Source organism: Rhinolophus hipposideros (genome assembly GCF_964194185.1).
Source record: "Rhinolophus hipposideros genome assembly, chromosome: 13".
NCBI lineage: Eukaryota > Metazoa > Chordata > Mammalia > Chiroptera > Rhinolophidae > Rhinolophus > Rhinolophus hipposideros.
In genome coordinates, this window is record NC_138059.1 from 1,194,337 (window position 1) to 1,216,475 (window position 22,139).

At 63.2% G+C, this 22,139-nt stretch overlaps 1 protein-coding gene across 3 annotated transcripts in view; it reads right to left on the reverse strand.

The window, feature by feature from the left end:
* Positions 1 to 5,142: 5,142 nt before the first annotated feature.
* Positions 5,143 to 22,139, reverse strand: part of ADGRB1 (adhesion G protein-coupled receptor B1) — a 74,209-nt gene continuing 57,212 nt past the window's right edge. The window contains exons 23-31 of one of the 3 annotated variants that reach the window (XM_081069906.1): positions 21,377 to 21,443; positions 18,975 to 19,060; positions 14,290 to 14,461; positions 12,375 to 12,470; positions 10,767 to 10,806; positions 7,929 to 8,620; positions 6,837 to 6,872; positions 6,515 to 6,619; positions 5,143 to 5,927 (exon numbers count right to left, since the gene is read on the reverse strand). In XM_081069906.1, the coding sequence (XP_080926032.1) occupies positions 5,730 to 5,927; positions 6,515 to 6,619; positions 6,837 to 6,872; positions 7,929 to 8,620; positions 10,767 to 10,806; positions 12,375 to 12,470; positions 14,290 to 14,461; positions 18,975 to 19,060; positions 21,377 to 21,443 (1,492 nt within the window). In that variant the 3' untranslated portion in view covers positions 5,143 to 5,729. Of the gene's footprint in view, positions 5,931 to 6,514; positions 6,620 to 6,836; positions 6,873 to 7,928; positions 8,621 to 10,751; positions 10,807 to 12,374; positions 12,471 to 14,289; positions 14,462 to 18,974; positions 19,061 to 21,376; positions 21,444 to 22,139 lie in introns of all 3 variants that reach the window. The other 2 variants (XM_081069905.1, XM_081069904.1) reach the window with 2 other exon arrangements.

The following is a 22,139-nucleotide window of genomic DNA, read 5'->3' on the forward strand; positions in this document are numbered from 1 at the left end:
AGACCCTTTGTGCATGCCTGGTGGCCCCTGTCCTGAGGGGAACCAGACCCCCAGGCCGAAACCTGCCCAGAGCCAGGGGTGGGGCAGCCACGGGGTGGGGGCTGGGACTCCAGGGCTCTAGGGCTGGCCAAGCAGCAGTCCAGGCCACACCTCCCTCCTGGAGTCTTGCTTGTGACGTAGGATGAGCCAGAGTCCTCTCTGAGCCCCCAAACTACCTGCCTTCCCTCAGGGTTGGGGCCTGAGAGCAGAAGCTCTCTCCTCTGGCCAGCAGGCAGGCCTTCCGAAGGCACCCTGCTTGCATCATCATCCTCTGCTCCAGCTGGGCACCCACGCCTCCAGGCAGCCCACCTGGATACCCAACTATCCATCCCACTCACCTCCAGCCTCAGCCCAGTCCCCTCCTCCAGGAAGCATTGGGTGGAGGGGCACATCCCTGCTTCGGCTCCCCTGCCACCTCTCAGGGCCCCACCAGCAGGCTGTCTCCCTCCTCTCCTCCAGCGAAGCACCACTCCATTCTTCCTCTCGCCCGTCCTGGAGTCCCAGGTCCTGCCCTCCTGCATCCATCCAACAGTCTGTCAGCTGCTTCCCTGCCAGGGGCTGGGGGTCCCTGAGCCTGGACAGGGTCTGGGAGGGATCAGCAAGGACATGAGGGGAGAGGCGGAGGAAGACAGAGAGGGGACAGGGTCCCAGAGGCCACAGGTAGCTGAGCTGTCCTGGAACCCCTGCTCCCAGGCCCCCCAAGGAGCTCCCAGTGATGGAGCGGGAGAAGGGAGCGGATGGGGGTGCTGCCTCCTGCCTCCCGACCCCCTTCCCTGGCAGGGTCCATATGGTGTTCCCGGAGAGCCATATTGAGCCCAGCAACACCTCCTCCTCCTTCCCGGATGGCGGGGATCCGCCCTCGCCCTGCGGCTGGCCCCGTCCCCAGTTGGGGTCTCACTTGCTGGGAGGCCAGGCTTGGGGTGCTGGGAGAGGGCATCCAGGAAGCCCACCCTCCCCTCCCATGGAGGCCCTGCCTTCACGTCCCCTGGGATTTGGAGAGGGGCCTGAATTTGTCCTGAGATGCCACACGTTAATGTAAGTTTCTAGACTAGTAAATCGTCCGTCTCATAACCCTCAACTCTGGGGCCTCCAGGCTCTTTGTTCAGGACCTGCTGTCCCCGGGTGGGCCCTGGGCACCCAGTCTGAGCCCGACTTACCCAGGCTCTTCGCCACACCTGCCCCAGGCCAAAGGCCCTCTCGGGGAGGACAAAGCACCTGCCACGAGGGAAGGTTCTGGAGCCACCCAGCTGGGAGGCTGACATGAGCGGGACTGCTTCCTCCCCTGCACTTGCTTCCGGCTCTGCCAAGGCCTTATTTGGAGGTGGTTCCGCTCACTTGGCGCTGTGACTGGCACATTCACCAGCTATTCACAGACGTCCCTCCCCTCCTGGTTATTTTCAGGGCCTGAAAAAGTACTCCGGGAGCCCGCTGCTCCCCAGGCCTGGAGAAGTGTGGAGTCCCAGACTGCTGGCCTGGAAGGGCTCTCAGTCACCCCGTGCTGCTCTCACAGAGGGAACCTGAGGCCCAGAGCGGAAGGTGTTGACCTAGATCAAGGCCCTGCTGCCATGGAGCGGGGTCCAGAGGCCACAATCAGCTTACCTTATGCCAGGGGCTTGCCCATCTTTGGACTCCTCTGTGGCTGCTCTAAGCAGACCCAGTGTAGGGCACAGGGATGCCCCAGTGGGAGGTGGGCACCGGGGGCGGGGGGACGTGTATGAGGGTGTCTTCCAGGTGCCAAAAACACCCCCAGCCTCTCAGAAGGATCTGCAGGGAGGAGACTGCAGAACGCACTGCCCTCTGTAGGGGGTCCGAGTCCTTCCTGGGCCATAGGCAGTAAGTGGCAGGTCAGGGATGTAGGTGGGGGTCTCGGTGACCCCCCCTCCGACCAGTGAGCTCCAGGCTGGGCCTTGGCACCCTCCCCCATCAAGGTGATCCCCGCCATCCTCAGTCCCACGCCTCCTAGGACATGGTGGTACTGCTGATGGCAGTTGAAGCGTGGCAGAGGAGGTGGTCTTAGCTTCACTGGCCACAGGTTGCCAAGAAGAATGGCACTTGTACAAAGATGCCAAGACGATTAAGGGAACACAAGGTCCAGGAAGATCTCGCTGGTGGTTTCTGGTGGCAGGAAGAGGAGATGGAGATGTCATGGCTGCCCTTGGGTCACCCACCCATCCAGGGGAGTTTCCAGGAATGAGCCAGGAGAGCTGCGTTCAGACTGATGATCCATGGGGCACTGGCGGCATCACTTCGCCACCCTGCTCCTCGGTTTCCTTGGCCACAGCTAGCATCAGGCCAGTGCACTGCCCCGCTCAGGGCTCACCACGAGAAGGTGACCGGGGGCCGACCTGAGCAGGGCCAAGGGCACTGACAAGTCCTGTGGGAACATGCCCGGCAGGATCCCTGCACTGATAGCCAGGGAGGGGCAGCAATTTCGGTACTTAGTCCCTGGGCTGGGTGGTCATGGAGCATTGAAGAGCTGTGAACGTGGATGTGGCCAGGCAGGACAAAGGACGAGGCCGCTTCCGGAAAGACACAGCCTTCTTGGAGGAAAGGGCTAGGAGGGAGGGGAAACCAGAGTCTGGTCACAGGCCAGCCCTGAGCCTGGGCACACGCTGATCCTGACACCAGTGGTTTCCAGAGCCATTCCCCTCGCACGTGGAGAGTGTGGCTTGGGTCCTTCTTGTTTGTGTTGCGTTGGTTTTATTTTTCAGTTTTTCTGTTGCATGTGGTGCTGGTTGTGAGCAGGACAGGGGAGCAGGCAAGACCCTGACGTGGTCACCCCACAAGGACAGAGGCGAGTCCCCTGTAGAAGGCCAGCCTTTCAAGCGCTGGCCCAGTGCTCTGAGCTGCCTTCAGCAGGTGTGCATTTGGGGTGCAGGGGCTCAGAGCTTTTCTCCCCCCGGGCCCCCTGTTCCCAGGGACCCGCCAGCTTCTATCTGTTACAGTGGGAGGATGAGGAAGCCAGCACCCACCAAGGCCCTTCCCCACCCCATCAGCCCTCCTCAGAACCCACAGGACCAGATGGTTTGGAATTCAGCACTTCTCTGGGCTGGGGGAGCAAGCACAGTGTGTGCATGAGAGCCACTGAACATCCCAGGAGGCCAACACGAAATGCACAGACGTGTGTAGTGGTCAAACGAACTGTAACAAGCCTCAGTTTGGGTCAAGGTTTGCTGCCAAATCGCGCCCAAAATTTTGGCTTTCTGAAGTGTTCAGGATGGTGGCTGGTTCCTGAGCTCCTTCTGATGGGCCTGGGGGCTTTGCGCCGTCTCTTCTCAGCTGCTGCGTGGCCACACTTCCCTCCCTCTTTGCTGTCCACTCTTACGGGGGTCACTTGTGGTCACTCACGGTCACTCAGCCCCTCCCAGCCATGCACAGTCACCTGTGGCCCCTCTTCATCCTCAGTCACTTGTGATCACCTGGGGTCACTGCGGTCACTCATGCAGGAGGCAGCAGCCACCAAGCCCCTTCCCCACGCCATCTTCACCTGCTAGTGAAGACGCTGGGGAGGGGGCCGGGTGTGGACACATCTGTACCAGTGAGATTCCCACAAGCTGAGCCCGAAACAGGGAGTGACAAGTGATGGGAATGGCTTCATTGTCTTCGTTTTGAATGACAAGGTGGGGGGGCCATAGTCTCAGGCCCTGCGGCCTCCCAATGGCCCACCTGCACACCCCCTCTTTGGGCTGGGGCCTCTGTCCGCTGCGTCTGGGGGCTCACTGAGGACCCCTGGCTGCCTGAGGCCCGGGGGCTCCTGTGGTGGGGAGCACGGCCCGGGGAGGGAGGCCTCCCAGCCTCCAGCTTCCCAGCAGGTTTCCTGCAGAGGCCCAGGCTGCCCCCTGCTGCAAGCACGGAGAACAGACAGATCCCACATTTCCTTGGCGGCTCGTGTTCAGAAAATGGGCAGGGGCCGCGGGCAGTGAGCTGAGGTGGGAAGTGGTCAAGGACCGGGCGGGATGGAGAAGGGCACCGGGCATGTACCCCGCGCCCAGGTGTGGGGCGGCAGCTCTGGGTGGGTGTGGTCACATTTGTCCCTCACACCTGACCCCTTGACAGAGGGACCGTTCTGGAATGTGACCCCAAGTCCAGCCTGCCCTGGGCCTGCCCCAGGACCGAGGGGGGAGGCAAGCGTGACAGGGGTGATGCAGAGGGCAGAGGCTCTGCTGGAGATCGAAGGGCCCACCACAGCCAGCCAGGAGGGGCAGCCCCAGGCCCGAGTTTCCGTGTCTCTCTCCATCTCCTCCACCTTGCGTTTCCTTTATTGTCTCAGATGGTTCTTTAAAGATTTTGTTTTACTGGGGAAGGGGAACGGGACTTTATTGGGGAACAGTGTGTACTTCCGGGACTTTTCCAAGTCAAGTTGTTGTCCTTTCAGTCTTAGTTGTGGAGGGCTCAGCTCAGCTCCAGGTCCAGTTGCCGTTGCTAGTTGCAGGGGGCACAGCCCACCATCCCTTGCACGACTCGAACCGGCAACCTTGTGTTTGAGAGGACGCGCTCCAACCAACTGAGCCATCCAGGAGGCAGCTCAGCTCAAGGTGCCGTGTTCAATCTTAGTTGCAGGGGGCAGAGCCCACCATCCCTTGGAGCGGAGGAGTCAAATCGACAACCTTGTGGCCCAACCAACCGAGCCATCTGGCCACCCGGGAGCTGAACGGCAGCTCATTGACTTCATTCTAGTTGCGGAGGGCGCAGCTCGCTGGCCCATGTGGGAATCGAACCAGCAGCCCCGTTGCTCAGAGCTCACGCTCTAACCAACTGAGCCACCCGTCCACCCTCAGATTGTTCTTTAAAAGCACTGTGTGTCCCTCCTGCAATGAGTCAAGGCCCAGGGAAGTCAAACACCTGCTCCTGTGGGTTTCAAAGTCTGAGGAGGGGAGGCGGCAGGGGCCCCGAGCACCCTGGGGTCCCCATCAGGTTCCCTCACAGCCCCCTGGGAGACGAGCCCCTGCCTGGGCCCACATGGGGGCAAGGGAGAGGTCCTAACAGCCCCGCAGGGCACAGGACAGGGTGAAGCTGAGGTGCCCAGCAGGCCTCACCAGCCTCGACAGGGCGGGGGGACCAAGGCTGGTCAGCGGCCCGGAGGAAGGCGACACAGAACAGATGTGGGTTTTTAACTCTTTTTATTGAAGAAAAGAAAAGGAGAGAAAAAATAGATTGCCCACTGCTGCTTTGTCCCGGCGCGGGCTCCTAGTCCTGCCCCTGGGGGCGACGCAGGTGAGAGGGCTGTGCCTGGGTCTGGGGAGGGGCCCCCAGGCCCTGGAAGGGGGCGGGGGGCTGGCTGCTTCCCAAGGAGTGGGGGTATCTAAAAAACGGTGCCAGGCTGGCCGGGCCAAGCAGGCTGGTCCTGTGTTGCTGCGGCTCAGGCGGGCCTCCTGGGGTGCTGACTGCACCCTGCCTGGCCATTGTCCGCAGCAGCCTGCCTGACCGCTGGGGCTGGGTCCGAGGAGGGCAGAGTGTGAGGCACCTGCTGGCCTCTGGAGCCCTGTGCCACTGGGGCCTCCATCACCTCCTGTCCCGTCTGGCTCTGGTCCCAGCACTGCGAGCCTCTGCCTGGCTGCCGTCCGAGTGCCCTGAGGCCGGGGCGCGGGCCTGGCCGCCGCCCGAGCGCGTGTCTGAGCCCGTCCTGCAGCAGGAGCGGGCAGGGCAGCATCCCTCCTCCGTGGCCCCGTGCGTGGCCGCCGCCCACCCGCTCAGACCTCGGTCTGGAGGTCGATGACGTCCTGGCCCACCAGGGGGATGGTGGCCCCCGACTTCTCCCACTCCACGCTCCGCAGCTCCAGCGGGCACGGCGGCAGCGGCTCCAGCTCCTTCTTCACCCACGCAGGTGTCCCATGCGCTTTCCGGAGGCTCTCCCAGGGCCGCTTGTTGGGCGTTTGCTGCTTTTCTGGCTGCTGGGCAGCGGGCGGTGGGTGGGGTGGGAGCCGAGATGGAGAGACGGAGCAAGAACAGATGGGGCGGTGAGAAAACGATGCGAGAGTCAGAAGAGTGAGGAAGGGACCAGAAAGGTGTGGGGTGAGTGCAGGAGGCCCTGGCGCAGAAGGGGGAGTAGCAGAGCCTTTCCCGACTGCACTCGGCCGTGGTCCCCTCCACTAGGTCAGGGTCGGGAGGTGGCTTGCAGAAAAGGGCAGCTGGAGGCCGCTGCCGGCTCAGTACCTCTCGCTTCGCTGTTCCCTTCTCTGAGAGGCAGCCTTGCTCAGGCTGGCCTGGCCCCCACCGCACCCGGTGCACTGCCTACCCTTGCAGACAGGAGCCCTGGGACAGACTTGTCCATCTGCCCTGTCCCTCTAGGGTCTAGCGGGCTGGATCAGGCCAGTCCTCAGGAAAGGTTAAAGAATGGAGTTGAATGAAGTGGACTCGAAGGAGGGAGAAGGCAAACTGACCTCAGGGCGCCCCCAAGCCTGCCCCACCCTGCTGTCCGTGGTCCTATGCCACCACCCAGGCCCCGCCCCCCGCCCTCAGGCCCCGCCCCCCAGACCTTGCTCTCGGGGCCCAGCACCTCCTTGTCCTTCTCTGCATGCTGCAACTTCCGGTTCAGGTCCTGGAACATGTCCTGGTGCCGCTTCCGCGTGTGCATGATTTTCTGCAGGGGGAAGAAGAGCAGCGAGTCCTGAGCCAGAAGGGAGGGGGCTGCCCTGCCCTCCACCCATTTGTGGGCTGACTCTGGGAAACTGGGTGTCCCAGGTCAGGGCCAGGTCCTCCTCCCCAACCCTCTCCTGGCCTGTTGGACCAGCCTGTCAGGCCTGGGGCTCAGAGCACATCTGGCCCCAGGTGTTGGGAAAGGGGACACCAGGACGCACCTCAAAGTCCAGTTCTGCATACCGCGATTTCCGCCGCTGTGGGGAGAAGGGGTTTGTGTGCATTTACAACCAGTTCCCTAAAGCCGCCTCCCAGGTCACCAGCCCCGGCCTCTCCTTGCCCGAGGATGGGGTAGCAAGACCTGCTCACCCCATGCCTGCCCTTGGATCTGGGCCACACCTCTGGGTGCACTATGGTTCTCAGTGTCCAGGGCCCTCATAGGCCACCAGGGTCCAGGGCCACTGGGGATGGAGGTGGGGCCAGCCTGGGGTTCTGCGGGGACAGACTGGGCAGTGACGGGCTGGTGGGAAAGTCATGAGGTCCCTCTTCCCTAGACTGTCTGAAGCTTGTGTTACAATCCAGAACGGGAATGGGTCAGCATTCACCTTCTGCCCCAGCATAAAGGGGCCGACCTGCCCCCAGGGCTGTCTCCTACCTGGAGGCCAGTCCCAGAGCTGGGCAAGGGTGTCTGGCTCAGCGTGCCCAGGACACACTCCCAGGGCCAAGACCTTGACGTCGGGCTATGGCACAGCTGGGCAGCACAGGGAACTGGGTCCGAGGGAGCGTGAGGCTCCCTGAGGTGCAGGGCCTGGCTGCTCCCACCCCTCTCGTTTCTGAGTCCACGTCCTACAGGCTGGGAGGGCCTTGGGGGTTAACTCTAGGTTTCAGGCTGGACTAAGGGAGGGACTTGCTGTGGTGACCGCCCAACCACAGAAGGGGCCAGACCCAAGCAAGATTCAAGTCCAGCTCAGTGGGCCCAGGCCGTGGGCCCGTGAGCCCCGTGCAATGGGCGAGACCACCAGGTTGGGGAACCACCTGACGAGAGGCGGATCCCGCCAGCGAGCTCCCTGTCATGAGGGTCCAGGAGGACAGACAGATGCTATTGCCTTTCTGTAAGACCGAGGACACCTTGGTCGTATGCCAGGCCATGCCACTCGCCAGCACAGGCCTGTCTCCCTTCTCGCCAAAGGGACGCTTCAGGCACCGTGAGCCTCCTTGACACTGGCTGCCAGCCTCAACCCAAGGTGCCCAGGACACACACCCCTCCTTTGCTGGCTAGGGCCCCCCACCCCGAGCCCCTGGGCGGCCCTCACCTCCAGGGAGCTCACGGACAAGGTGGACACGTTCTCATTCTTGGTCCCAGCCCCCATGCTGGGCCCTGCGTGGGCAGTGGGCTCCCCAGGCTCCCCCAGGCCAGGGGGCATGGGCTCCAGCGTGGGTGGTGGGGGCAGGGGCTGCTGGGGGGGTGGGGGAGGAGGGGGTGGAGGTGGTGGGGGCTGGGCGGGGGGCGCCTCGGGGGGCTGGCGGGAGGGCGGGCTGCGGGCAGACAGGCCAGTGTCGGGCGCCATGTTGAGGTGGATGAGGCGCGTCTGGGGCATCTGGTCAATGTGAATGCTGTGCTTCGGCTCCTCCGGGGGCTTGGGCCGCAGCGTGGCTGTGGCCGTGGGCAGGATGACATAGCTCGTGTCCAGGGCCTTCTCCTGGGCCCGGCTCAGCTCTGAATCCAGCTTCTTGAAGATGTCCCCGTCCCCCACAAAGGAGGACTTGGGTACCCGGTCCTTCTTGAGGGTCAGTGAGTGGTTGGGGAAGTCGGGCAGGGGAGCGCCGGGGCAGCGGGGCGAGCCGTGCAGGTGTAGCTTGGACACGTTGGCCGGCAGGCTGTTGAAGTTGGGGGGTGGCGCCTTGGCGTGAGCCAGCTTCAGCTTCTCTTCTTCGGGCAGCGATGGCCGCTTGAGTGTGCCCGTGATGGTGGCCGTGCGGCAGGCGGCGATGTCTTTGTTCAGCACTGAGGGGCAGGTGGGGGGTCAGGGCGGCCTCCGGGGGTCCGGCCAGGCCCCCCAGGTACACCCCCTGCTATGTTTGGTGCTGCAGAGCTGGGGTTCCTTTTGCTCTTTTAAATAAGGCTGGGACACGGGCTGCCCCTCTGTCTGGCCCCATAAGAGATGACCAGCACCTACACTGCCCTTCCAGTAGCCGGGTGGCCCGTTGGCCCTGGAGATAGCTCACAGTGCCCACAAGTACAGGGACACACCTCCTTGCTGCGGGCAAGGTGGCCTGTTCCTGGGGCCCAGCCGCCCCTCCTGTTCAGCTGCACAGAAACCAGACTGGCTGCCATGACCTATGGCCTGGGTTCCAGCTTGTCTATACCCCCCCGCCCCCAGGTTCCTACCAGTCAATTCACCTTCCACTGGCCCTCACAGAGCCTGCAGCTGCCAGGCCCAGCTGCCCATCCAGCTCCCTCAGGGCCCCTCCTCAGGAAGCCTGCTCTGCCTGCAGCGCCCTCCCGTGCTGGCCACACCTTTGTCCAGCCCCCAGACAGCGGCGCCTGTCAGCTCTCTCCTGCATCCCACCTCATCAGCACACGCCCTCCAAGCTGCCCAGGCCGACGGTCAGTCACTGGCTTTAGGTCAGAGCTTTTCATGCTGCCTTCTCTGCCCCTTGTCTTCTCCACCCTCTGGCCACCGACACCCACTCCATGTGGCCCAATAGGGCCCCATCATCTTCTCCACCAAGCCAGTGGCCCCCTAGCGTCAGGAAGGGCCCGTCCCTCACTGTCGCCCCCAAACGTGCCTCCACCTCAGAGCGAGCGCTGAGCCTCGTGGTCTGGGCTGTGCACCTCCCATGCACTAGGCAGGCAACCCAAACTCCTTCCAGACCTGGGCCCCTCGTGGGGTGCCCACTTCACTCCGTGTCTGCCTGGCCGGGCGCCTGCTCCCGCACACTCAGCGCTTGGCCGTGTTTATGACACCTCTCCACTATCCCCAACCCACAGTCACCAGCCACGGCCAGCCTGGGCCACCTTACTAATGAGGAACAGACCAGGAGGCTCAGAGAGGCTGGTGCCACCCAGCGGGGCTGGGCCAAGCTCCCAAAGGCTCCCAAGTCTTGGGGTTACCTCCCAATGAGGTTGGCTAGACTACATGGGACTAAGAGGGGGTGGCTCCAGCTCCTGTTCAGCCCAAGCCGGAGGTCCCCTCCTTGAGGAAGGCCCCCTGGGTCTACCTGGCCGCATCTGACACTCCCTACATGGGGCTGTCCCAGTCCCTCCCCATGGCTGTCTCTGGAGAAGGTGCTCCTCAAATACTTGACAGGCCAGAGGGCACGTGAGCGGTTGGTCCTGCCCAGCTCAGGATACTGCTGGTCACTGCCCCAGACCTCTGGCTCACACAAGCCTCTGGCAGTCTTCCTTTTATCGGGCAAGTGATTCCCTTCTTGCCCTCGCTTCCAGGAAGCTCAGTGCTGGCCTAGGGGTCAGCAGTGGGTCCTTGTCCCTATTTCCCTCCTGCTCCCACCCCTCCTCCATGGTTGGACTAACAACGAAGAGATGAAGGCAACACAGAACATGGGCCCTCATGGGAGGGCAGGCAGGGGTGAATGACAGGTGTGGGTGGGTCGGGGGGCAGGGCAACTCTGGGTCTCATGCAGAGCCTGCCCAGCCTCACTGTCCCTACCAGGAGGGTAAGGTCGCAGCTCGGCAGTGTGTGTGGGTGCTGAGGACTGGGGCACGATGGGGAGAGGGCCGGGGCTGGGCAGGGAGGCCCCAGGCGGTCTTCTCCAGGGCTAAGAACTCTGCCAAAACAGATGTCCCTGTCCCTGCGGAGCCTGAGCTCCAGGACAGTTTTCCGGAGGCTTCTTCAGCTCATGCCCCCCAGACCCTGCCTGAGGCCTCAGGGGGGTGGGTGGGTGTGGGAGGCATGCGGGCAGCTGGGGCAAGCCGAGGTCTGTGTTCAGCCCAGGCCGGGGAGGGCCGTCTCCCTGCTCAGACCAGGGCAGCGTCCCCTGGCCTGGGTGGACCTGACCCAGCCCCAGTGTGGGAGCAGGAGGCAGGGGCGGGAAAGGACAGACAAATGGACAGATGCACAAAGAAAAGAAGAAGAAGCAAGTGGGCCCTGGCGAGGGCCACCTGTCGCTCTCACCTGTCAGACGCTCACCTGATCTACAGGCCAGATCCACGTCCTTCTCAAAGTCTGTCTGCAAGGCAGAGACAGGGCAGGGTGAGGGCCCGCGGGCCAGCGGGCAGGCCTGGGGTGCTGCCCCGAGCGCCACGATGCCTGTGGGCTGCTGGGAAAGGGTCACTGGAAAAGCAGCCGCACCTTGGAGGGGGGTGTGTGTGTGCGCACGCACGTGCAGGCTCCTGAGGGCTAAGGGGGTCCACACGTGCAAGGGTGCCCGTGTGTTCACACCAAGTGAACTCCTGGAGGGCGGCCACACCCCGCATGCTCGCCTGCGCGTGTCCATATACATGTGTGCAAGTGTGCACACGCACACGTGAGCACATTATCCCTGCGGGGCATCCGTGGATTGGCTGGGAAGCGGGAGGCGGGTCCTGCCACAGCTCACTCACGTTCTTGCCTCCTGGCTTCTCTCTCTCCTGCCCCCTTTGCCCCTCCAATGGGGCACAGAGGTCCCCACACCAGAGCTCCTGCTGCCCAGGCCACCACCTGCTGACATGTGGGGCATGGGGGCCTGCCCCATGTCACCTCTTTAGTCACTGCCACAGCCCTGAGAATCAGGAAACGGAGGCCGGCCAGTCGGGGAGAGGCAGAGCAGGGTCGGGAAGCAGATCTCTGGTGCCAGGGAGGGCACCAGCTGCCCCTCAAGCAGTGGCCATGGTCTCTGCCTCAGCACCGGCCCCATCCCAGGCTAGGAGCTGGGGAAATGGCTCAGGCCACGCCAGGTCAGTGGCCTTCTCCAGGGGGGGTGTGCCCCAGGGGGCCGCCGGGCCCTTCATCTCAAACCTGGAGGATCCTTCCTTGAAGCGCAGAGGTCAGGTTGGCGGGAGACCACAAAGCCTGAGGTCAGAGGTCAGGCCAGGAGCAATGTCAGGGGTCCAGGACCCACCCTTGCCCCTGACGACACCAGCGGCCTACCCCTGGCTGGCCACTGGCATCTGCTGAGACCCTGCCTGTGACCACAACCAACCTCCTTGAAAATAGAACGAGTACCCCCTGCCTGCCAGGGGCACCCCTGTGGGCAGCAGGTGCAACATGACATTGAGAATTGACCCAGGGCACTACCAGGGCCTGAAGAGGTGGCCTGATGGGGACATAGGGAGGGCTTCTGGGAGAAGGTGGCATCTCAGTGGATACCTGTGAGGTGGGCAGCACAAGAGGGTGGGGTGTACAAGGGGCAACACCTGGGGCCAGACTTCGTGTGGCACTAGGGAGTCTGGTCCTGAGGGGACAAGGCCACAGCAGGGTCGGGGTGAGTGAACAGGCCAGGCGGTTCCCCAGGGAGAAGCCAGGTAAGCCAAGTTCTGTTCCTGGCTGAGCTTGAGGGGAGGGCAGGAGCTGAGACAAGGGCTGGGACACCCAGAGGGTGGCGTCTGACCAATGGGCACTGCTGGTACCAACGGTGGGCCTGGAGTGGACATTAGCCCCGCCCAGACTCTCGTCAATTTGACCCTGCCTGCCCCCAAATCCTGGACCAGGTATTTCTCCCTGGGGAAGTTCAGTTTCCCCAACCTTGAACTGGGCTCAGACGTCCTAACGGGGCCCAGAAAATCTCAGCGGCAGCCTGCCATGGGCTCCGGGCCCTACCATGAGCTGGGCGTGGCCGTTCTGGAAGGAGCCCCCCGAGTCCCCATTGCCCTCCTCCTGGCGGTCTACCACGCGGCACTTCACAGCGTCCTGGACCTGGGGAGGGAGAGCAGAGGTGGTCAACGGCGAGCCCCGCCATGGAAGGCTGCCTCAGGAGCGATGCTGGACTGCAAGGTCTCTCCTGACCCCCTCAGGCCCAGTGAGGGCCCAGCCTCTTCTCTGACACTCTCTCTGTGCCCTTCATAGTGTGAACTCAAAAGTGTGGAGCCCCCAAGAATGCTCTGCGGGCCCTTCTGGCCAAACATGGTAAGAACCTGACATCGGGCCAAGGCAGGCGTGGTGTCCAGACCTGTCCTGCGTCACCGCAGCCTCCACTTCTCTGACTGTCGGGACAAACCGAGGGCCTGATCCTCACTCCCTCAGGAGATGCCCCTCTGAGCGCCCACAAGGGCCCAGGGTGAGACCACGTGTCTGTGGGGGTGCCGGGCACCAGAGGAAGCGGGCCCACTACAGCCAGGGACTCTTTAGAAGGGGATAGTAAAGATCGCTCCATCAGTCAGGCAGCCCTCTCTCCTGGGGGGGCCATGGCCGGTCTTACCCATCCACTCAGCTTCTCAGAAGTGCTCTCATAGTTTTAATTCCTATGTGCTCGCTTCCCATTCTCAGATGTTCCTTTTCCGTAGTTCTTGTTTCACAGAAGCCAGGCCACCAAGGGCCAAGAGTGTGGCCTTAGAGCCTGGTCAGCGTGTGACCACCTGGGCTCAAACCCATGCAAGGTGACTGCCCGTGCTGGCCTGCAGCTGCCCCATCTGCAGAAGGGGCTGTTGTGAGATCACCGGCACAGGTGGACTTTTTCTGGGCACGTCACTGCGGGGCCTGTGATGTGTCTTTCCTCTGGGCTGTGTTGTGGCCCACTGGGTGCATGGAAGCCTCTCCTTAGGTCCTCAGGATTTCAGAGGGAACCCTCAGGACTGACTGGGCCTGTTTCAATGGCAGAAACTTTGGGTCTTCATCTTCCTGTCTTTCCCTATAGTCAAGGCCCCTGGAGAGGGGTGTTCACATCTCCCCAGCAGGTATGAGCTGGGCTGGGGGTCTCTGAAGACGGGGTGACTGAGGTCAGCATGTACATTTCCCCCATACATTCTCAGTATGGTACCCCCATCTTCAGCTGCAGAGGTTCCCCCAGCCCAGGGGTATCCAAGCTGCTCCCTAAGCAGACAGAGAGCCAGTCCTGACCATCCCTCAGCATCCAGAGAGCCCTGGTGGCCCCACTTCCCAAAGCTCCCAGGCCTCAGCGGTGTGGGCCGGCCGCTCCACTGCCAGCTGTGCGCTGAGCTCCTGACTCCAGATTTTGTCACTGTCACTCCTCTCCTGTTTTCTCTATCCTTTCAAATCCATGTGCTTTAAAAATTCCCCTTGCTGTCTTTCTAGGAGTTCCAGGGGTTAGCAGAGGTAGTCTGGCTATCTGCCTGCCCATTCGGCCCTTTCAGCCCCCGATGACATCCTCTGCAATCCTGCATTGCTCTCCGTCTCACCCTGAAGAAGGCCCCAAGTCCATTGACATCAAGATGCGTGTTTTTCCACATTTCAGCCCCTCTAAGATAGGAGCACATCGCCTTACATGTTGCTACCAGCCAGTGGCAGTCGGGACCTAGTTTGGTAAAAATCTTCTCTACTACCTTCTGGAGCGGTCCAGAAAATGCCAGACTAGGAGTCTCAGCTGCCATGAAAGCTGCTCACATCTCTGGTGGCTCCCAGGGTCCCCAGGAGGATGGAGCCCCCTCCCCCTCCCTGTCTGAGCCAACGCAGGGCACAGGGGCATCTCAGCGCCTGGGCCAGGCTGATGCCCAGAAGCCCCGGGGACCCTGCAGGTGCCTGGCTGGCGCCCGCCCCACCTGCCCCGCCGGCCGCCCACCTCTCTCCGCAAGATGCAGTGCACCATCACAATGACAAAACCCTCCAGCGAGTCGAAGACAGCGAAGAGGATCTGGAAGAGGGCGGAGCGGCGGTCGGTGACGGCAAGCACTGCTGACATCCAGGTGAGTGCCAGAAGCGGCAACACCACGCAGGAGCTCCACAGCGAGGCCCTGCAGACACGGCGGCATCAGGGCTGCCCAGGCCCGTGCCCGTGCCCCAGCCAGGACCTGCCTCAGCCCCCGCCTCCCTCCCAGGGGCCGGGTCAGGCCACCCTTCCCACCAGGGAGAGTCTCCCGTGGGGTCCCCGCCGGGCCTCCCACGCCTGGGCTGTGTCCTCTCCCCGGGGCTGTCCACCCCTCCCGTCCTCTGTAGAGACTCTGTCCCCTGACCAGCCTGAGTTCTGCCAAGTCTGAGGGCTTCCAGGGGAGCTGGGGACCCGGGAGGGTGGTCCCGGGTCAGGGAGGGAGCTCTCTGGGACACCAGGTCCCTGGCTGTCCAGGAGGCCACAAGGAGGGTAGGAGGTCCCAGTCAGGGGTCCAGGGCCCGAACTGCAAGATGGCCAGGGGAGGGGTGCTTGGCCAGGCCTCTGAGCTCTGGACAGAGAGAGGGGGGGAGAGGAAGATAAGGAAAGAACTAGAATACTCAGGGAGAAGGAAGGAGAGAATCTGTGGGGAGGCAACAGGACAGACAAGGCAGGCAGGGGACCAGGGCAGACAGACAGACAGGAACAGAGTGACATCCGCTTCCTCCTCCTGGTGGGCCCTGCTCTGCCTGTCCCAGGGGAGCGGCTGCGTCTGCCCCACAACCCTCGCCCTTCCTTCAGGAGCATCTCGCCCCAGACCCCTCCCTGCACCAGCACGGGCTCCACATGTGGCCACTCCGAGCCTGTCTCCTGGGTCATACAGGGGACTCTCTGCCACCTCAAGGGGCTGCTGTGGGGACAGAAAGAGCATCAGCAGGACGCCTGGCCAGTCCTGGTCACTCTTAGGCCTCTCAGGGCTACTGTGGCCCGAGGACCCAGCCAGGGTGAGCTCTGCCCCCATGGCTGGGTGAATGCCTGCAGGGACTCGGAGGGGCTGCTGGGGCCACTGTCACAGTCCCCAAGGGTGGGGGCTGGTGTCCAGACCACTTGCTCACCTCCCCGCTGTCAGGAGGAGCAGATTAAGTAGGGCAGGGGGTCAGAAGAGGGAGTGTGGGGCAGGGCAACTAGGAAAAGGCTGGGGACACAGGGCTGGGGGGAGAGACTGGCCAGGACAAGGACCCCCAAACCAGGGTGGCTTTGGCCGGGGCAGCAGCTCCCCCAGACTGCACCCTCTGCTGTGCGGCCCAGGACCTGCAAGGGGCCCCAAAGGCTGGGACAGCTCCGTACTCACCTCTGGACCTCTGTGCGAGCCTGGGGCAGCTCCCCGCCCCCTCCATCTCCTCCTCGGCCTGTCTCTGGGACCCAGGTCCCCAGCCCCAGGTTCTGCCCCTCCAAAGGCCTTCCCCAGCTCAGGGATGGTTCCTTGGCCACCCACCTGGTGGTTCAGGCCAGAGCCAGGACTCACCCTGAGGCCCCCCTTTTCCCCAGGCACAACATGAGCTCCAGAACTGGACCTCATGGACCTTTCTTCACCTCCCCGCCCTAGACAAACTCGGGGTCTCCTCACAGGCCCCCCTTCCAGGGTCTTTCCTAAATGGCAGCCCTGCCTGAGGCACAAGACCCAAACCCATCCAGGGCCCTGGCGGACCCCTGGCTCCGAGGAGGGGTGGCCGGGTGGGGAGGCCTCCGGGTGGGCACTGCGCGCACACGCAGCCTTTCCTCCCTACTCGGATGCTCTGCCTCCCCCAGGCCTGCTGTGGGCACACCTGCTGCTGTCTGACCGTCTCTTCCCGCCTCTGGGCCTGACTGTCCTCAGCATGGCAGGTGGGGCCCCGTAGCCTCTCTCCTCCCTTCCAAAGGCAAGCGCCCCCGCCCCAAACTCCTCATCCCGAGGCATCTTCCCTTGGGTCCGAAGCCTGATTCGCAGCCTGATGGGCCTGTGGCTCGCAGATGGCCAGGCTTGGGGACCTGGAAACTACCCAAAGTCCCAAGGCCCAGCCTCTGCAGGTCCCAGAATGATAGGGGGGAGAGGAGCCAGGGGGACAGCCATGTCATCCGTCCCCTTTGCAAAGCCAGATGTCCCTAGGTGGGGGCGGGGGCTCTGAGCATGGACTGGAGTGGACAGGGCCGCTGTCTCCAACCAGCTGCGTGACCTCACAGGTCACCTCCCCCCCACAGGCTCTTGGTACAGGCCCCACATCCCGGGCCAAGGTGCTGCCCTCCACGCCATGGGGACTGGTGTGTGAAACAAAGACAGGGCTATGCCTGAACCCAAAGGGCACTGTACCCCGAGGTGTGCCCCGTGTTCTGGCTGGTGTGGACCCGGCACAAAGAAGCAGCCTTCTCCCTCAAGACCCCCTCCACCCCCCTGAGGCTTCTGGCTCAACTGGACCAACCTGCCCTGAACCCATGTCCATGTCCACAGCCAGGATTGCCCTCTGCACGGGCTCCTGCCATCCTGGGCCCCAGTGCCCAGCTCAGGGAGCGAATACAAGAGGGTCCCAAAGACGTGTGTGTCTGGAGACAAGATGACCCAAGTGCTCTGGGGTCACTGAGCCGCTCCCTCCAGATTCAGCCTCCATCCGGGACCCCGGCCCACACCGGCTGCCCTGCTCACAGCCTGGTGACGCCCGGGGTCAGCCAATCAGGGTGCTGGCCCTGAGTCCGCCCACCTGCTTCCATGGCCGCGACTGCCTGTGACACTCACACACGGTCACACACACGGACATTCAGACACACACGTGTGAACACACTAATAGCCACTCGCACACACACTCACACATACACACACATTCAGGGCTGGCTCAGGTCCCAGCATGCCCATGGCCACCCTGCCTGTGGGGACACCCTGCCCTCTGGTCTCTGGCACCAAGAGGCCTTGGGGAAGAGCTGAGGAGCCAGTGGGAACAGAGGTGGGGGAGGGCAGGGAACGAGTGGTCAGAGCGTGAGAGGCCGGGCAGAGGAGGCCTAGGAACCCCCGTGTGACAGAAGATATGACAGAAATGACAGAAAAAGCTTAAAACAAGCAAAAGGTGACTCAGAGGAGAGCAGAGCCTGGCAGGCAGGTGGGCGGGCGCTAACATGGTGTTACTGGCCACTTCGGAGGTGGCGTGGGCCATAGAGGGGGCCCCACACATGTGAGGGCATGCCCGGGGGGGGGCCAGGGAAGCTGACAAGTGGGATTAGAAGACGAAAAGAGCAATCAGGGTTCTCGCAGAAACCAGTGGGGCGGGAGTCAGGGAAGAGCAAAGCCAATCAGAGAGCAGTCCAGCCTGGCCTCCTGGGATAGGGGATGGGGCCTGGGGCGCAGGGCCATGGGGCCATGGGGGGACAGCGTCCTGGGGGCAGGGGGACGGGGTCCTGGGCGGTGTGGGGATGGGTCCTGGGGGGCGTGGAGATGGGATTTTGAGGGCATAGGGTCCTGGGGGCAGGTGGAGAGTGGTGTCTTTGGGGCCTCTTTCTATCTGACACACCCGGCGCCTGGGACCAGGACAGGCTGGTTCCTGGAGAGTCAGGGCTGCTTCTGAACCGGGCAGGCACTGCTGGAGCACACTGGGCTCGAGCCCCACTCCACCCGCCACGCCCCCGTCTGAGGCTCAGTCTGCTCAGCTGTCACATGGGGACGTAAGAGAGCCTGCCTCAAGGGTGACCGCAGGATGCAGACAGACTGTGCCCAGCACAGGGTGGGCGTGCCCCAGCGTGACTTGTCTGGTGGCGAGCAGCCCTGCAGTCTCCTTGCTGTGTGATCACTGTCCAAAGAGCACGTGCAGGTGGCTGTGTTCCGGGGACGGCTGGAGCAAGGCCTGCCAGTCCCCATTTCCCAGACCACAGACCAGGTTCCCAGCCCCTGTGGGACTCCAGTCACACGCCTCCCTCAAGGCCGGTTTCTAACCAGAACCAGAACCCACCAGTCACCCAAGGGAAAAATTCCCTGAAGCATTTGTTCACTGAAGCAAGCAGGAGGAACAAGAAGACCGAGGGGGAAGGGAGGAGAGAGAGAGAGAGGAGACGGAGACGGACAGGCGAGCAGGACTGGCACGGCGAGGAGGGCGAGAGGGGTGCGGACGCACACAGACAGAACAGCAGGCACAGGCGGGGAGGAGGGCCCTGAGGCTGCGGCAGGACAGAGGGGGCCTGTCCAGACCGGCAGTCAGCCCGCCATGACCTGGGGCTCCCGTCCCCTGGCAGGCTGAAGGCATAGTACCCTCCCAAGAACACGCCCCCACGCTGCTGGGCATGGCCAGCCCTCAGGCCACCAGAAGTGCCGTGTGCCCTCTGTGGGCTCACGTTTCCCAGCTGGGGTCATCCCACGCCATCCACTGCACCTCCCATGCTGAAGGCACCACAGGCCGGGCCGGCCACATGCCCGCTCAGGGAGCAACTAACCCCGAGGTGGGGAAGGGGCAGGCCTGGCGGGGGCGGGGTCTCTGAAAGCAATCAGTTTCACTGTTTCTGTGGACCTCATAGGGCCCCCACCCTGTCACGGGCCAGATGGACAAACTGCAGCACAGAGCAAAGCAAGGGCTGGCTGTGCGCAGACGTCTGTGCCTCGGTTTCCCCACCTGCACTGGGGCTCAGGGGTGGTGAGCTCTGGGTCCTACCCTGCCCGCTCCTTTAGCTTCTTGTCCGTGATGCCGTCTTTGGACACGAGCTTGTTGAACACCAGGATCCCAATGGCCATGTTTACCTGCCAGGCAGAGGTGGGGCGTGGGGTGCCTGCACACACACAGGCCAGGGCTTCATATGGGGCCCAGCTGTGCCTCCCACTCCCCGGTCAGCGACGGGCTCCAGGGAAGAGGCAAAGCCACTGGAGCGAGCTCTGCCAGCCTGGTCCGCACTCATGCCCCCTTCACCCCACTGTCTCCTCCAGCTGTTAGGTGGGGTCCTCTGTGCCAGATGGCACCCGCCCCCCACCCCCACCCCACCCCACAGGGCTTGGCATTGCAGCTTGAGCCTCCCCTGTGACCCTCCCACCTGACGGGCTCCGCCAGGACCTGGGAGCCCAGGTGGGCGGGTGGACATCGGGAGAGAGCCAGGCTAACCCAGCTGGGCCTCAGAGGGTGATGGGCACTCCTCCTGCACCCTGGGCCAGGTCCCAGGGTGGGCAGAGGCCTACCCACCCCCCTCTGTGGTCAGCGACCGTTTGTGAAACGGGTTCCATCTGTCCAGAGGTCAGAGGTCAGCTGGGTCCGGGATGAGCCTGTCCCTACCCAGAGTAGGGCTGACTAGGTAAGCATGCTCAGAGCACAAATGGACCTCCAGTGACCTTCAGCCCAGCTGCCACCCACTCCCAGGCGCACCCGTACTCCTCCACCTCTCATGTCCCTGCTACAACGGGAAGCGCACTGCCACCAGAGACTGCTGTCCTGGCTCTGCCTGGGCCACACTCTTCCGTGCTCTCTGTCCTGGGCAGCCCTTTACAGACCTTAATTCAGGACCAGTCCAGCCACCAGGCGTCTTTCCTGACAGCCCCTGGCCCCTGTTTCTTAGTGCTAAGACAAGTCTCTCAGGCTACTGCCCAGCTACCACCTGAGAGAGAAGTGTCACCAGGAGGCCCTCGTCAGCTCCCTCTACAGCCCTGCAGACCCTGGGGTCTCCCCTCTCCTTTGGCCTCCTGCTGGTGGTGGTGGTGGGGGGGGGCAGCTCACACCCTTGCTCCTCTTAATGCCCTCCCCTCTGTTCCTTCCCTGCAGAGGGGCTGCCTGACCCCAGCTGAGCTCCTGTGGCTCGGGGACCCTGGGACTCTGTGGATCCTGGGACCTGGTCCCAGACGTCCAGGAAGGCTGACTCCACACACTGTGGCTGCCCGGGCCCTAGGAACACAAAGTTCCCAGGGCATGCGCACCAAATGCTCTTCAGCCAGTCTGGGTGGAGGCGAATTTCCTGGCAACCTTCTTGTCTGTCATGGCCGGGGCAGAAGAGGGCAGGATATCAGCCACTCTACCTGCCTGCAGCAGGCTGTGTTCAGCCTTTCTGTACCTGCACGCCCCCACTTGCAGTGGGGCTCCAGGGTGGGGGTCCCACAGTGGGTCAGGACCAGCCCATCCTCCAGACGCAGTCCAGGAAGGCCCATGGGTGGGACAGGGCTCCTGTCTCCCTCCCATTCTGGGGCGCCTGCCCTTCAATGGCCCTGGCCATTGACTCGCTGCATTGACAAGCCCAGCACGCAGCCTCTCCCTGCCCGTGCCTTCCAGGAATAAAGGGGCTGGGAGCCAGGCTGGGCTGTGGGGAGGGGCCTGGGCCTGCTCACAGAGGCTGCTCACTGCCTCCACCAACCCACCCCCTAGGCTCCCCCAACTCATCCCCTGTGGACTCAGCTCCCCCTGGATGCCCAGGGCTGCACTTGCCTCGGCCACGTCTAGCCTGTGCCCGAGCCTGGGTGCTCCCACAAGGTGGCATGGCCCTGCTCAGAGAACTCTGTAGCAGCAAGATAGTGTCCGATGCCCTCTCCTGGGGTAGGAGGGAGGGTGAGACGGGCTCCAAGCCAGGTAGGCCCCCAGCCTTTCCTGCTCATCCATAACCCATGGACAGTGGCCCTGGCGCCACATGGGGCTGTCCCTCGTCCCTCACCAAAAGGGCATTCAGAGGAGCAAGGGTGTGAGGAAAGAAAATTAGAGGGTCAGGTAAGGGGAGGTGGTGCTTCCTTCCTCCAGGGGGTGACGGCCGGCGGCCCACCCAGCCTCCGGCTCTGACAGCCCATTGCCCAGGCCTAGCCCACACTCCCTGCTGCCCCAGTCTTCCATCTATCCACCTGTCCGCACTCACCCACTCTCTTGGCAAACGCACACAGATCTGGCAGGTACACAGCCGCTGCCCAAGAATCAGGCAAGCTGTGCTCACAGAAACAAGAGGTGGCTCCCTCAGCCCGGCCTCTGCACCTCTGCAGCTCGAGGGCAGGTCAGGGGACTGAGGGTGCCGCCCACGGCCTGATGGCCAGGGAGACCTGATGGGGCAGTAGGTGCAGCCCAAGCCCCGGCCCAGGCCCACTGGGTGGGGTCCATACCAGCACGACGGCGGCGGCTGGTCCCACGAAGGCATATAACAGTCCCCCCTCCAGGGAGAGCCAGCAGCTGGGGACGGAGAGGGGTAGGTTAGTGGCCAGGCAGGGGAGACACTGAGAAGGGCGGAGGAACCCAGCAGGTGCACAGTGCTTCCTGCATGCTGGACCCTCATGCTCATCCTTAGCTTCAGAGCCCTCAGGGGTTCCAGGTGGCACTGTCCCCCCCATTTACAGATGGAGGAGCAGGTCCAGAGTAGGAGAGTCCCTACACAGAACCACATAGCAGAGGGCCAGGTGCCCTGCCAGCCCCCTCCCCTACCCAGGCCTGCCTGCCCCTGTCCTCCTAGACACTTACTCCCCAATCTCACACATAGACCCTCCTTCCTGACATGACACCCAAACACTGGGCAGGGTCCCCAGCCTGGCCCTTCCTCACCCCACACTTCCCGGAATCTCCTGGGCACCACCCACGGTGGCCCACGGGAGCCTTGAGCTCAGGGAGGACTCTGCACACTTCACGTGCTGTTCCTTCTGCCGCGAGTGTCCCACCCCATGCTGCCTAACAAACTCCTTTCCATGCTTCAGAACCCTTCAAGGACCCGATCCACCCGTGACCCTCCCAGCACTCACCCCACTGGGGCTTCCAGTAACCAGGTTCCTCATTCATGTCCACTGCCTCCCACTGCCCGGGATTGGCCACATCCTGTTCCCTCGGGGCTCCACAGTGAGCCAAGCCTGGACCAGCCCCTCCTCCTGCCTCTCCCCA